Source organism: Cryptomeria japonica, chromosome 7 (genome assembly GCF_030272615.1).
Source record: "Cryptomeria japonica chromosome 7, Sugi_1.0, whole genome shotgun sequence".
NCBI classification, from domain to species: domain Eukaryota; kingdom Viridiplantae; phylum Streptophyta; class Pinopsida; order Cupressales; family Cupressaceae; genus Cryptomeria; species Cryptomeria japonica.
The window spans coordinates 842,057,575-842,074,599 of NC_081411.1; the positions used below are offsets into that span (position 1 = coordinate 842,057,575).

At 34.5% G+C, this 17,025-nt stretch overlaps 1 protein-coding gene across 1 annotated transcript; it reads left to right on the forward strand.

The window, feature by feature from the left end:
- Positions 1–11,203: 11,203 nt before the first annotated feature.
- Positions 11,204–12,375, forward strand: LOC131074255 (RING-H2 finger protein ATL72). Its single transcript, XM_058010840.2, has one exon. It carries the CDS (start codon positions 11,283–11,285, stop codon positions 12,057–12,059), a length of 777 nt encoding a protein of 258 aa, XP_057866823.2. The 5' UTR covers positions 11,204–11,282; the 3' UTR covers positions 12,060–12,375.
- Positions 12,376–17,025: the final 4,650 nt, after the last annotated feature.

The following is a 17,025-nucleotide window of genomic DNA, read 5'->3' on the forward strand; positions in this document are numbered from 1 at the left end:
TCATTACCGCTCATCATCAGATCATAAACCAATATAACCAATTCACCAAACTTAATCGGTTAGGGTTTATCAAATCAACAAGTAGGGTTTACCGGTTCAACTCTCCAATACATAGCAATACCGGTTCACTCCACAAATTCTTCCTATCAGTTACAAAACATCATTACAACAATATCAACAATATCAACAATATCATTACTGGTTAATTGACATCAATGACAACATAACATATCATTAATGCAATCTTCATGCAAATGCCAACAATCTCCCCCTTTGGCATTGATGGAATATAAATATCAATACCATTGATTGTTGTGATTGTGAATAGGAATCCTGGCTTACATTACCAAGTATTCACCTTGTCTTTATCTTTTCTTCCTTCTCTCTATCAATCATACAAATCACATAGTTCTTCTCTCCCTTTGACAACAATACCAAATTGAAAGTACAAATGCAATGTCAAATTTCACTATTCAGCATCAACAACCTGCAACTTGATGCCCCCCCTGTGGAATAACTCCACTTCTACACCAATCCTGCTATAAAATTCTACAAGTAGCTCCGAGACTAATGTAATCTACATCATCCTCAACTGACCTCATGAAGGGGGGTGAATCAGTAGATAGAAAAACATACTAACTTCACCAATCTCAAAATCAATCTCTCAAAGTGAACTTAGAACTATCAATGCAATATCACTGTCAAGATAAAAAAAACCTCAAGAAGAACCAGTTGACTGTTACAACAAACTAACAATAAACAAATTCAAACTCATAAACATCCAAATGCTTTTACTAATATAAGTAAAACTTCATTTCATAATGCTTCTGGTTATCATGATTTATCAAAGTGGATTAAGTAGTTAAGCAAATCAACCATAAGAACATAACCACAAAAACATTCACCACTTGACACAATATTTTTGACGTGGAAACCCAATTGGGAAAAACCATGGTGAGATGAGACTCACAAGATAACTATCTGAACTCTTCTGAAGTTCGCCCTATTAGGAGCCTAGCTTGTTAAAGCTTTACAAAAGTTCTGTTAAGAACAAATCCTGTTAGGGACCACCCAATTAAGGGATTGACTATAATGCCTTGTTAGAAGCAATACCCTATAAGGAGTAACCTCTGTAGAGGATTTTAAATCCAAGCTAATGAATCACCTGGTTAGAGGATTTGAATAGCACCAAGCTTGTTAGAGCTTACCCGGTTACGGGATTTCACTTTGCTATAATTGTTAGAAAACAACAGGAGTTTGTTGATCTGTTTGAATAGCACTACACTTGCTTGTTCAGATCCTTTTCATGCTCCTATCTGCCTTTACTCAAACTGCACATACATCATCCGGTTCGGCAACCACACACTCAACTAAAACTTTTCCAACTCTGAAACTAAGCAACTCATCAACCTTATAAACAAATAAATTAGGTCGGTAACACAACAAAAACCTAATTCTCTCATAGAGATTACAAACAAGTCGGTTCAAGTATGACCGTTGGATTACTTAGAAATCTCTACACATCAATCAAGAAAACCTCGACCGCTCCTTGATCACCGCTTCATCAAACTTGGTAACTCATCACGTGCTTTGCATTACATGCAATATACTTTCTCATTCCCTAGACAAAAACCGTTTCATCAACGTGCCAAAATCGCTTTGAAATTCTCTTCATACAATAATCATACGTATCATAATCATTACCGCTCATCATCAGATCATAAACCAATATAACCAATTCACCAAACTTAATCGGTTAGGGTTTATCAAACCAACAGGTAGGGTTTACCGGTTCACTCCACAAATTCTTCCTACTAGTTACAAAACATCATTACAATAATATCAACAATATCAACAATGCCATTACTGGTTAATTGACATCAATGACAACATAACATATCATTAATGAAATCTTCATGCGAATGCCAACAATGCACTCGAAAATTGCTAGGGTCGTAATTTTATGACACTACAAGAAGAACAACTTAGAGAGGAGATAAGAGAGTTGCAGACAGAGTATGAAGACATCATTTCAGATATTGTGTCTGATGGATTACCACCTGTGAGAAGTATTAGTCATTGCATGGACCTATGGTGTAGGAGCACCTAGTTGAGTCAAACTCCCATTTTTGGGTATTTCATGCTTTTATGTTTGTAAAGTCTTGTGTTAGGCTGTTTTGGATCATGTTTAGTGGTTTTGATCTCATTTTGGGCTTAAGAGATCAAATCTTGTATTTCAGGCCTTGAGTTGACAGTTTTTGGCAAAATGGTCTCCTAATGTCTTCAAGAGCATTGAAACATGTTTTTTTAGTGTTTTTAAGCATGCCTAAGTGGTTTAGACAAGTTGTTGAGGTTAGATTGTGAAAAATGCATCTTGGAGCAAGAAAAGTTGTCATGTGGCTTGAGAAAGTTGTCAAAATTATCATTTTCTTGAAAAAATGTAATTATTGAAGCCTCTTGTCTATACAAAGGCGTGGAAACCAACTAGAGAAACTATATAAGGCCTCCCTTTTCCTTGGAAGGGATTGGTGATTGTATTTGCAAGAGTAACTCAATAGAAAACAAGTTTTTTTTGCTTTTATGACTATTTTTTGTTCCTTTTGAAAGACAGTCCGTACTGTAACTGTACAAATCCGTACTGTACCTTCTTGGAAGTTGATATGTTGGTGTAACAAGGCTTCTCATGTAATTGTTTCATTAGTTTTTAATTTGCAAGGTGCTTATTCAAAAATATTTGTAAACTGTGTATCTGCTACCCTACCAGGGGTTTGGAGTTGTAAAATGTGTCAACTTGGTTGATCCAGGTCTGGAATCCCTCCAATGGATTCTTCCAAGTTGAACCATGTGTATATAATGTTCATTCCTCTCTTTTTGTGCCAGGCGAATGGTTTGAAGATGCATTTGAGTGTGAACTAGGCAAATTGGAGCAACTAGGCTAGTTCATGATTAAAACTCAAGATTGTCATCCAAAGGTAATTTAGAATGGACAAATCATTGAGGCAGAGGTCTGGACATGTGACCAAGGATTTGAGACACCATCTTGATGTATTAGAATAGCTTACACCTTGTAATCATTCTCATTTTGTAGACAAAACAATGAGTTCATTGTTTTTGTGAAATTTGTTGTCATTTTGCTAAATGGAATGCTTCAAAGCATTATCCACACCTTGGAATACTAAGGGAAATGTAATAGGAGTTATTTTAATGCTTCTCAGACCTCTTTGAGGTATTCTCTCTATACAAATACTCCCTTGCGCAGGTTTTAAAGTGAAGACAGCAGTTGACTGTCAAAAGACAGTGAAAAGACAGTGACTGTGATTGTTTTCCTTCTTGTTGGCCAAGTGTTTGCAATAATGCCTATCCAACAAAGGTAGGGAAAGCTTCAATATGGTGAGGCAGAGGTATCCAAGTAGCTAGGGAGTTTGAAACAAGTTTGAAGGAGAGTAACTATGGTAGAAGCACTCCAAACCCTACAAAACCCTCAAATTATGCCATAAAAAGTGGACAGGCTGAAAACTACACTAACAGTGGGCTAAAACCTCAAAAATCCTTGAGCATACACTCCCAAAAAACCATCCCAAACTTTCTTTGTGGTTAAAAAGACCATCGTTGGCTGGAGGGAGCAAAACAAGGCCAATTAGGCCTCCACGGGCTAGTAGCCCTGCTGCATAACACACAACAAAATGACAGTTTTTGTAGAATGCATGAACCCGATGGGAAAATGGAACTTGGAGGCTCATGAAGCATAATGAAAACATTTCAAACAGTGTAACAAGAGTACTTGGGATCCATAGACAATGTACAGCCTCATTTGGGGTAGTTGAGCCTTATTAATGAGTTTAAGTTGAGGGTTACAGACCTAAAACAAGATGATGAGCATTCAATGATGAACATTACCTTATTACCCCTGCATTTCCATGTGGAAGACCCCTAGTACACATTGAAACAGAAGTTTGAAGGCCCCAAGAGCCAAGCATGAGCAAGTGTAGTTGGAAGGGTTAAGCATTTTGAGTAGTTTAGTGCATGGGAAAGAGTCATCACCAGTAAGGGAGTTTGCTAGGCAAGAAAACCATGGAGTATTTGGCATCATGACAATTAGGCAAACTGAGTAATCATATACAACAAAAACTATAAGTCTTTGGAAACAAATTGATCCTTTTTTAACTAATTAACCTTGTGAGCACTTCCCTATCAAGCTCCCTATCAACCTGATTCTTAGAGCTAGTTTACCTAACAAAGTTGTACACCGGTTGACACCGACAGAGAATGAATAGTTGAATAGACAAGTACAGGAATTGTTGAAGAAAGGTTTGATTAGAAAAAAATTGAGTCCTTGTGCAATACCAGTAGTATTAGCACCTAAGAAGAATGGAGAATGGAGAATGTGTACCAATTACAGAGTAATAAATAAGATCATAGTGAAGAACTTGTTTCCTTTACCTAGGATGGATGACATAATGGACTATTTGAGTGGAGCCAAATACTACACAAAGATAGACTTGAAGAGTGGATATCATCATATCAGAATCAGAGAAGGAGATGAGTGGAAGACAAATGAAGGATTGTATGAATGGTTAGTGATGCCTTTTGGGTTGACTAATGCACCTAGTACTTTCATGAGGTTGATGAATGAGTTATTAAAGAAATTACTGGGTAAGTTTGTTATTATACATTTGGATGACATTATGATTTTTAGTAAGACAAAAGAGGAGCATTTGTTGCATTTAAAACAAGTTATGCAGAGGTTGAGAGAAGAAAATTTGTTGATAAACCTTAAGAAGTGTACTTTCATGAAGAAAGAGTTTGTCTATTTGGGATTTATGATACTTGCGGATGGTTTGAAGATGGACCTTGAGAAAGTAAAAGAAATTGTTGAATGGCCTACACTGGAGAGAATTGGAGAGGTAAGATCATTTCATGGATTGGCTAGTTTCTACCAGAAGTTCATCACAAACTTCAATTCAGTTTGTAACCTCATGACAGAGAAAATGAGGGGAGATAGAAAGGAATTCAAGTGGACAACTGGAGCAAACAAATGTTTTCAATTGTTGAAGCATAAAGTGATTGAGTAGCCTATGTTAGCTTTACCGAATTTCAGCAGTATTTCAAGTAGATCATGATACAAGTGGAACCACAATTGGAGCAGTCTTAAGTCAAGAAGGGAGAGAAGTATCTTATTTTAGTGAGAAGTTGAATGATGCCAGGAGGAGATATTCAGTGTATGATCAGGAATTTTATGCCATAGTTCAATCCTTGAAGAAATGGAGACATTACCTATTGCCTAAGGAGTTTGTTTTATATACCGATCATCAAGCCTTACAACATTTGAACAGTTAGAGTAAGTTGAATTAGAGACATATGAGATGGGTATAATTTTTGCAGAGTTAAACCTTTGTGTTGAAGCATAGAAGTGGGAAATATAACAAATTTGTTGATGTATTGAGTAGAAGGAGGAATTTGCTGATAGAGATGAGAGTGATAGTATTAGGATTTGAGGAGTTGAAGACATTGTATGATGATGACCTAAATTTTGTAAAACCTTAGAAAGCATGTAGAGAACCGGTTATGGTAGATAGAAGCAAGTGGTTGGATTACTTCATTTAGGATGTGATGTTATTCAGAGGAGTTCAGTTGTGCATACCTAAGAGTTCTACGAGGGAGAATCTGATAAAGGAGAAGCATAATGAAGGATTAGCTGGACACTTTGGTGTTGACAAGACATTATCATTAGTGAGTGAGCATTATATTTGGCCTCAGATTTATAAGGATGTTAGGAAATTTGTGCAGAGTTGTAGATTTTATCAAGTTGCAAAAGGCAGTAGTCAGAATGTGGGATTGTATGTGTCTTTGACAGTACCAGAGAGACCTTGGGAGGATATAAGCATGGATTTCATACTTGGATTGCCTAAGACACAGAGAGGGAATGATTCTATATTTATGGTAGTGAATAGATTCTCGAAGATGGCTCATTTAATACATTGTAAGAAGACATCAGATGTAGTGCATATAGTTGACCTATTTTTCAAGGAAGTGGTAAGGTTGCATGGATTACCTAAGAGCATAGTTTCAGATAGAGATACTAAGTTTGTTGGTTATTTTTGGAGAACACTTTGGAAGAAGGTGAAGACAGATTTGAAGTTCAGTTCTACTTTTCACCCACAGACTGATGGATAGACTGCAGTAGTAAATAGGAGCTTGGAAATTTGTTGAGATGCTTGGTTGGAGAGAAAACTGAAAGTTAGGATTTGATTCTTGCACAAGCAGGATTTGCCTACAATGATTTAGTGAGCATGAGTACCAAAAGAACACTTTTTGAGACTATTACTGGAGCACACCCTAGAAGTATATCAAAATTGAGAGAAGTCGATAATGAAGACAAGCAGAGTGCAAAGGAAGAAGAATTTGCAGATCACATGAAGGCCTTGCATAATCAAGTTAAGCGGCATTTGGAGGACATGAACAAAAAGTATAAGGGGAAAGTAGATGAGAAGAGAAGGCATAAGGAATTTGAAGTTGGAGATGAAGTTATGGTGTATCTGAGAAAGGAGATATTTTCAGTTGGAACCTATAACAAGTTGCAGATGAGGAAGTTTGGACCTTGTATGATCTTGAGGAAGTTCAGTTCCAAAAATGCATATGAAGTGGAGTTACCGAATAGTTTGAGTATTTCACCTATATTTAACATTGCAGATCTACATCAGTACCATGAACCGGAATTCAGTGAGAACTGTATTGTAGACTTGGATAAATAGTTGCCCCGAAAGGAGCTAGATCAGATTGAAGACATTTTGGACAGTAGGATTGGGTGTAGCACCTGGAGCAGTTAGTATAAGGAGTATCTTATAAAATGGAAGGATAGACCAATTGAAGATTCATCTTGGATTTCTCAGGAAGAGGTAGACCACCTTGGTTTTCCTCTGAACTTGGCACAGTGAGAGACTCACTTTTTCAACAACCCCAAATGTTTGATGCAAGAGCATCCCCAGTTCTTGGCAATCTTGCATCAACCAAACATATTTATTTTCTGTTTGTTTTCGGTTTTGCAATTTCAGCATTTCATTTTGCATGTTCTTGCATTGGCTCACTAGATCTTGTGGAGTTGGATTTTTCTTTAGGACATGATCATATTCCTTATTCCTAAACCGCGGAGCATTTGGATCATTTTTTAACAAGTTATCAATTTCGGATTTCAAGACAGTTTTTTGGCACTGGAACTATTTGGAACTATTTGCATTGCTGAATTTACCAGATCCCTTTTGTATCTTGCGGAGCCCTGTGCGTTGATTTTGATGTTCCTTGGCATGTGGCCGACCTTCCCTTTGATCTGCACTTCATCCTTTGGATTTTCTGGAGGAATCTCTTTGGCGGAGGCTGACCTATTGGTTTTACACGTTTGATCTTGTTCTTCAACATTTGATTCCTTTTGGGTTGATCGGATCTTCTTGGATCATATAAATCATCGTGACTAAGCATTACATGTTAGTCAGAAGAAAATCAGATAGAATATAGTAAATAGATCTTAGGTTTGGGGGTCCGGGAGTGACCTGTTCTATAATTAAGCATGTTTGTAGTAGGCTAGTGAGCCAGATCTTGTAACCCGGATGATACCAGTCATCTGTAATCAATTTTCATGATCTAATTCATCCAGTTCTACATTGCCTCCATCATAGCCTCTTGTTTTCATTTTTTTTACTCTTGTTGTCTGATTCAGATTGATCTCTTTGAGGTCCCTCCTAATCGGTGATTGCACCAATAAGTTCTACTCAAGTTGTTAGAGATTTTCCTAAAATTGTAAAACCTTTTAATCTGGTGTGTAAAGAATGTCGGCTGGGAAAAAAAACAAGAATCTCATTTAAAAGTAAGTTGTATACATCTAATGGTTTATTGGATCTTGTGCATATTGACTTGTGTGGTCCTACAAGAGTGAGAAGCATGTAGGGTGACATATATTTCATGTTGTTGATCGATGACTACTCTAGAATGATGTGGGTTACCTTTCTAAGGGAGAAGTGAGAAGCACTGGAGAAATTAAAGATATTCAAAGCTAAGGTGGAGACAAAGATCTGACAGAGGAGGGGAATTCACATCTGATGAGTTTGATTCATTTTGTGAGAGGAATGGAATTAGAAGATAGTTATCTACTCCTATAACCCCTCAACATAATAGAGATGTTGAAAGAAAGAACAAAACTATTTTGGATGTTGTTAGGGATATGTTTATTGAAGGAAATGTTGCACAAACCTTTTGGAGAGAAGTTGTTAGCACTATTGTATAAATATTCAATTGGGTGCATATAAAAGGTGATTCCGGTAAGACTCCATATGAGCTATGGTTTGGTCATATTCCTATAGTTATATATTTCAAAGTTTTTGGAAGAAAATGTTATATCATAAGAGATGAGGATATAGGAAAGTTTGATGCAAGATGTGATGAAGGGATCTTCTTGGGTTATTCTACTAAGAGAAAGGCCTACCAGTGTTACAATAAGAGATTGAAGAAGATAGTGGAAAGTGAAAATGTGAAGGTTGATGAATGCCATGAAAAACATATCCTAGCATTGATGATCAGGATGTTATTTGAAAGCTTGTGCAGATTGGAATCTTAAAGTAGAATGCTCTGGTAGAGACAGTTAATCAGGATATTGTTGTTGTCGGTGCAGACTGAAATCTTAAATCCTGTGAAGGAAGACTGAAATGTGTGAAGGATCACACCATGTCCACACATGTTCCTATCCATCCCAAAATAACTCCTATAACTTCACATACTACCACATAGACCAAAACTGCATAGATCAGCTCCAATGGATAGAACCATTAAATCAAACCAACTAATCATACTCAAAACATGATGTTGACTACCAAGACTCTTGCAGATGCACAACATATAATCATCTGACACTAACATGGCTAAATCATTGAGTTGCACCACTAGAACAACTGAAGGTAAAGGAATGCAATAGATTCCTACAAACTATCACACTACCACTATACAAGTTGATTATGACCATCACAACTTCAATTGTAGATCAAATCAAATCATAAAAACTAGGATATATCAAGCATTTTCATCCACCAACATAATATTACAACTGTAAGAAATGCTCCACAATGTGGGCCATAAAACTATACCTAGTCTGCCATATTGTCCATCGAGAAAGACACCTTTAGCCATCTTCAATTGTAGACCACATAATACACCTCCAAACTTATAGAAGAGTCATAAGACAATTAGATATACCATCTAGAGCAACTACAATCAATCTCCACACATCTACATGAACTCATAACCAATCCTCTAATACTCTATTACTATCCTCTGATACTACATTACTTCAAAACGTAACTACTCAACCTTCTAGACCAAAGTTATCATCAGTGACAACACAAACTCATATTTGTACAAAAGTCTCATCTTACATGTAAGGTTACTAGGATGACATGTGTCCTCATTTTAATGAGGTAGGAATCTCATTTGTGCGCTGCATCGTAGAGGATGATTTATGACACGTGTAAAGGTGTGTAAGTCCTCATGATATATTCTATGATAGATTATGACAATTTTAGAGTAAGAAATATGAAAAGCTATGATTTGAAGATCAATGCCATGTAGATGTTTTGCATGCAAGAGTGTTTTGCACAAATTTCAAGGAGGTGTCATGAATGTGGAGTTTTGCATGCATGCAAGCATTGAGATTATGCTATAAGATCTTCTTAGGTGTCCAGTTCTAGAAGCATCCTTATTTGAATTGAAAACTTCATAAATAATATACTTGTAGAGTAGTTAGATAGAGTTTTTCTATAGGTACAAATATGTTGCTAAAATTGGTCCAAAATGTCTTGTTGTGGTGAACTTCTATACAAGATTGGCTCTAGAATTGTATTTTAACCTTCATTATTTATAGAATAATACATTGGGTCATGTGCTTTGGAGTGTGGGAGTTTTTTTCTAGTAAGGATTTTCCCAATGTAAAACCATGTTGTGGTATATTTCTTATTTGAATGTTTATGTTCTATGTTGTTTATCTTCTCACTAAATAAACATTAAAGTTTTAAAATTTGCATTGTCCCCCTTTCTTAGATTGATGTAGGAAGTGCTTTAGCATACCTTTCTTCCTTTCAAATTTAAGATATTAAACTGAATTGGACAAATTTTTTTAACTTTGATCATTCATTCACATGCTACATCTACTTTTAACTTGGTTATTTCCATTAGCTCTCAACAATGAACATGTGTGGTTCTTTATGATCTCTTTTAACGTTGCACCTAGCTTGATGGCCAAGACATGGGTGAGAGATACGAGCTTAAGAATTTTGTCAATTTGAAGTAGTTTTCTCTTAAAATGCTAATGATTGCGTAGAGTTGTTGAAACAATTGACAGGTTCACTTGAGCAGTTGAAGCTCAAACAATATCCTACATACAAAAGATAAATACTACACGTAATTTGCAACCAGCAACATAATATTTTAATACACAAAATGATAACATTAAGTGTACCCATCACCCACAAGTCTAACAAAAAAAACTATTATTCCTATCAAACCTATGGATCTGATTTCTAGCTTAATTATTGAATTATAAAACAAAACATAATAAACATCATTTACCCTTTTAACTAAGGTCGTACATTTATTGAGGTCTTAAATTTGAAGGGTTGGAAAAGTCTTTTCAACTTTCTTACACACCTAACATGTGGTTAATTTGAAACTAATCCCTCTTAGTTCACGTTCTTTATCCTCTCAATTCCATACCCTTTCACTACAATTTGCTTTACCTTTTCCACGCCTCTTTGGAATCCGAGGTGTTGACCAAGCAATCCGGAGGCTCCCTTCTCAATAAATAAAATTAATTCAATCAGCACAATAAATACGTGTGTTTTATAGATCAACATTTTCACAGCTTGTCATATTCAACGCGGCTTTGTAAGAAGTTGCACTAATTTTGTCCCTTACAGAAAAGAAAGTTAGCCATCCACACGACTCCACGTATTACGAAGGTTGACGTAAGTTAGTAATAAGATTCTAAATATGGCACTCAAGTAGAGAGTTGGGTTAAATGTTTTGGTCTTTCCAAGCTTCCAAAGCTGACTCGCATGCCATAATTTTTTTCTATTCTTTGACTGCCTTTCTATTACAAAACTCCTGTTCTACCCTTAATAACCTCGAAATTTCCATAATGTTTGCTCAAACTTGCCGAGTCAAACAACACTACCTATAAGTTTATATTAAACTCTGTATCTGCTCCATCATCACAAGCACATTTCAATGCTTTTGAGTTTGCAACCATGAACAAAGATATTGAAGATAAGGGAGTTCCACACTCGATGAATCAGGTTCTGGTGCTAGGAGCTTTGGTGTTTTTCTTTTGTATGGTTGTACTCTTGTTTGTTCTCTGTATCTATGCGATTTTGCGTAGAAGGGTATACATCGAACTTCCTCTCAGAAGGCATAATCCTTCATGGCTTCAAAGGCTTTCTTCTAGAAGAGAAGATCGACATTTGAGGCCGGACCTCGGCCTCGATGTCAAAATCATTGAAACCTTGCCCATGTCTGTCTATACATCACAGAGGTTGAAACCAGGAGGAACAGAATGCTCAGTGTGCTTGTCAGATTTTGAAGATGGAGAAAAAGTTAGGGTTCTGCCTGACTGTAAGCATAGTTTTCATACAGAGTGTATTGATATGTGGTTTCATTCTCATTCTAATTGTCCTCTTTGTAGAACCAAGGTAGAGGCTAAAATAAACAATATAAAACTCGAAGACGACATGGATACATCAAATGGCGAAGAAAATGTGGTTATTGACATGAATTTCGCAGTGGAAGGAGGACAGAGTAGTTGCCCATCAACCAGTCGATCTTTTGCTGAAATGGAGATTGATTTGTCGACAGGGCTAAATAGCCTTTCATTGGAGAGGGAATCAGAGGAAATTAGTTCTCCCAGTGGGTCAAGATTTTGTAGGATTCATTCATTTAAAAGGATGTTGAGTGGCAGAAGCAGAGATGGGAAAGTCTTTCCAAGCTCTCTGCATCAGCCTCAAAATGAAATTGAGGAGTTTTCATAGTTGCAGAGACAATTTCATTGTAATACCAGAGCATTTTTTTTAAGGCTTGGGCATTTTCCTGTTTCACCATGCTCCTCTTAGATTCACCTAACAGTGTTTCACTGAGGAAAATTATGAGCTTTCTAATATTTATCTGGGTTAAAAGTTCAGATTCACTGAAGGTTCATTCGAGCAAGACAGCATATGCACTATTCTTCAGTACATTGATGATAATGGTGACCATGAATTTTCAGCATGGGACAGTGGGCCTTTCAAATTTTGTATGTAGCAGCTTTTTAGAAAATTACAGCTATTTTTCAGTTCTCCTATGAATTTATTCTATGGCATTTTTTCACTTTTAAGGGAAAAATGATAGGTAGATGTCAAAGTGTTGTAGTTTAATTGTTTGAGTGAGATTAAAAAGTCTTTCATTAAAGTTCAAACTTTTGGAGATGTGCCACAAGATGCATTCAACTTTGGCAGATGTGATATATAAAAATAAAGATGTCGACATCTATGCAATCCTACTGTTTCCAAAAACATATATACAATCCCACTACTTCTGAAAACAATATTTTTATTAATTTAAAAATAATAAAATAAATTTTATGGTTTTTTAAAAATTATTTTCCATGTTGACCACGACTAGAATTGCTCACATTAAACTGTGAGGACTAGAATTGCTCACATTAAACTGTGAGCACCTCTTATGTTTTTTAAAAATATTCTAGTACACTTTTTTAAGTTACTTAAAAAAAAAAAACCTATGAAACTACGATTACTCAGAAAATAGAAGCTCTAGTCTAATGTAATATCATGTTCTTATTTTATTTTAGAACTGAATGATTAACTTAAATATATGATCAATTATAATGTAAGATATATTTCACTTTTCTTAATATATTATTAAAATAATATTTTTTGAAACGTATTATTTTATTATTGAACTTAGCTTTTCCTCCCCTAATAAAGTTTAGGGTACTTATCACAATTTCTTGCATTAAATTTTTTTTAATTTTATAATCACAAGTCAATGCTCTACCTAGCTTTGCATTCTCTATGTAAAACACTCTCTCGTGATGAAAGACTTGGTCTACAAGTGGGGGATTTGCGCTTTCCTTTCTCCTTCCTTTTTTTGGGTATGGAATAATGATAGCGATTCCAAATTTATTAGGTGTTGAAATTTATTTTTCCGTCCTTGCAGATGGTGGATAAATTAAAATGATCTTTGAAATGTCAAAGTAGATATTTATTCGAAAATCTCACCAAGCCTCCTTCGGATTAAAGCAGGGGTCTTATGGGGCTTAAGCTTCTATTATTGAAAAAGAGCGGGTTTCAAGCTTCTATTATTGAAAAAGAGTGGGTTTCATTATTTTTATTTTTTTCTATCTAATTATTTAGAATATTTTTCTAGAAAATAGAAAGCTTCTATTTTTAAGTCTACATATTTATGGGGTGAAACTAGAAATTGCTCCATCAACTTAGGAATATTGTTTGCCACTTGTCAATCATTTGAATTTGATTCTCACCAAAAAGAGATGAATCTAGCCAAAAACAATTTAGAGGGAAATTGAAAATGAAATTTATTTTAATTATTTTTAATTGTTTACTACAAATTTCATGGGATCACTAACTTCCTTAAATTTAGGAGCTTAAACTTTTAAGCTGAATTGCGATACAAAATTTATGGGACCACTAGCTTTATAATATTCCTAAAATATCTTAGTAGCTTGAGCTCTATTTTTTAGGAAACCGTCATGAGACCCGAGCCTAACAAGTCTAGTGTTAAATGTTGGCTAAAAGACCATTTATTTTATTGGAATGGTGAAATTTGTTTATCAATTTTATTTTAATTTAGATTTATATTTGTTCTTAAGAAATGTTTTGATATATTTGATAAAATTCTAAATGACATAATTTTGTGTAAAATTGAATTTATTTTTTTAGTGTTTATTTATCTTTGTATACATGTTTTTACATGTATTTAACCTTTGTCTTATCTTTATACATATATACTATAGTACATTTATTATATTCATACAATTATTGCACTTATCTATACACATACTAAAAAATAGATATTATCTATTGAAATGTATTTTTTTGTCCATCAAAGATCATTTATATGTTCACAAATTTAATCTTTGGCTTTCTAAAATTCAAATTCATTTTTTGTTTGCTAGCCCCATTTGTTTTTGGCCCAAAGCTAACTAAGTACATGTTTAATGGAATTTTACAGTATGAGCTAATATTTAAAGGCATTCATTAGCATTCAGTTTAAATTTCTCATCTCTCAATCATCCTCTCTCATATTAAAGTAGTAAAAGATCAATTAGTATGAAAATATTTGGAATGAGTGCACTAAAAGAAGACAAATCTACATACCTCATTATTTGTATGACCTTAACCTCAAAGAAGGGGCCTCCTTGTGACACAACAATAACCCTCCATAGATATTCTTAAATACCACTTATTATATGATATCAAGGTAGAGCATAGTAGATGAAGGTCATAAAAGAGAATTACAAAGTAAAGGTACACATTATGCAAAGTCAAATTCAAATAGAGAGGAGGAATCTACAATTATGAATGTAACCTAGACCTATGAATTTGGATTAAACAAGAGCATAGAGTTGTCACAGGTCCTATGAAATTTCATTGAGACAGAGATAACCTTTTCATATTCAATATTAGATAGAAACTAGAATCTTCATCAGAGGCATATTATTCAATCATAAAAGTAACTACTTTTGAATGTTACATTTACTTTTTGTACCTTAACATTTGATATTAGAAAAAAACTAACCCACAAAGTATCATTAATCAATCTAGGCTAATTAGCGTTAATTTATTTACATCATATATTGGATTAGGCAAGGTTAACCTTACCAAAAACTTATTTTCCTTTATTTTGGTGAATTTGATCCATCCTACATGACCTAAATTTATTCTAGGCTTTTTAATCCATATCAGGGTTTCTCAAATCTACACTATCATGTTTTAAAAAAAAAAAAAAAAAAAAATAGTAATTACCATAAATAATGCCATATAGTCCTAAAATAGAAAATAAGGACACATTGTTAGTTCAAAAATATTATCAAATTTGGTGTCTTGGGTTAAGTCATGGATATCATTTTCCCACCAAAGATATTTAAATTAAATATCTTCCCTAATTGAAGTGTTGGAAAGTGGAAAGTCTCATAGCTTATCTTTTTGACAATTAATGGCTTTTGGCAAATTTTGAGAAGTGACAAGTTTCCTTGTGAATTGTAGGAGTTTGGGGATGCATGGAAAAAGAAAAGTTTCTTATCCTTATGAGTGGAATTGTGGCACCCAAACTTGGTTTTGAAAGCATGTTTTCATTTATGTATGTTTCTTAGCTCCATTTTCATCGTTTTACTTTTTCTATTTGTTCTTAAACTATTAAGATTCTTTTCTTTAGGGGTTGATAAACCTATGGAGAAGAAGGCTCAATAATAGGAGTTTGAGGGTTTCTAGGCGAGCTAAGGATGAGAGTCCAAGGGTCATCAAGGTGAACTAAGGATGAGAGTCTGAGGATCATCAAATTGCAATCTCATTAAAAGTTTTCTATTGTCTAGTGATTTATACCTAAGTTTGCAAACAATTTTGGTGATAGTTGATTTCAATTGTAATTTCATTTTGTTGTAGCTTCAATAAAAATATAAAGGTTGTATGTTTTTGTTATTTCATTGTCTAAATAGATATTTTATCTTTCAAGATATTTTTTGTATCTTTGGTGAAGTTTCTTTGAAAAAAATGTTGTTCTATTGTGCATGTTCGCACCATTTTGCTCTTAGTTTTTGAATAAATTATCAAAGTGTAGACACACATTTCTGTCCACTTAATTAAATGAGTTTTACATTTGTTTAATAATCATTTATCCAACTATTAATTAAATTCAATATTTGATTAATTAACCCCTTTTCACCTTTCTACTATTAATTAAATAAATTATTCAATTTATTTGATTTAATTCACCTAGCCAAATTTTTCTATTAATTGAATAAATTATATTTATTTGATTAAATCCCCTTTCCCACATTTGATTAAATTTACATTTGATTAAACCATTTCTTCCATATAAATAAATCAATATTTATTTATAAATCCCCAACCCACTTGTGTTTTCCTACAAATGCAAGTTGCACCATTTAATTGAAATAAATTTTAACAAAAAATCCCAAAATCCCTCCTACTTGCATTCTCCTACAAAACCCACTTGCATGCTAATCATTCTTCTAGAACCTCCAAAATGCCTCTTAATTAATCAAATTCTATCCTAATAGTTGTCACATTCCTAAATAAGAGGAAGCCACTTCTCAAAATAGGAGAAAGTCTTCCAAAATCATTTAAAGGACTTATTTCTCCAACAAGTTGGCTTGCAAAGTCCTCCAAACTTGTAAGGCTCTTACATAAGCCTTGAATGTTTTTCTCCCTTCAAGCAAGTTAACCATCAAAGTCTCCAAAAAGCATTTATTGCTCTTACAATACTTCCCTTCTTCAACACACTAACCCACATGGCTTGTCCTCTTGACCATGGTTAAACTTTGCACAAGAGTTTACCCATTGGTCAATAACGTTTGTCATTGGATAATAGCTTTATCCAATAACCCAACCACATGAGGGTAACCCTCATGTCTTCTCAAGCATTTAATGCTTATTTCACATCCTCTCAAGCCTTCTCATAGTGACACTTGTCAACCTAGGATTGGGTTGAAACTCCCACATGGATTGAAAATCATTCAATCCTAGCCCTTCATAAGCCAATTCAATCTTGACCATCTAATTGCCCATTTCTTCACTATTAGGATTCCAAGTTTTTGTATCCAAGTTATCTAATTTTCTTGTGTGCAGGTTATCAAGGAGTCATATTTGCTTCTCTTTGCAAAGTTTGATCACTTAGGTGCATTTAGTGTTAAAATTCATCATGTTAGCATAGCATATCATGTTACCATAATCTCATCTT

Coding starts and splice junctions, on each gene's coding strand:
- LOC131074255 (XM_058010840.2), top strand. CDS start 11,283: ATGAACAAAGATATTGAAGATAAGGGAGTTCCACACTCGATGAATCAG.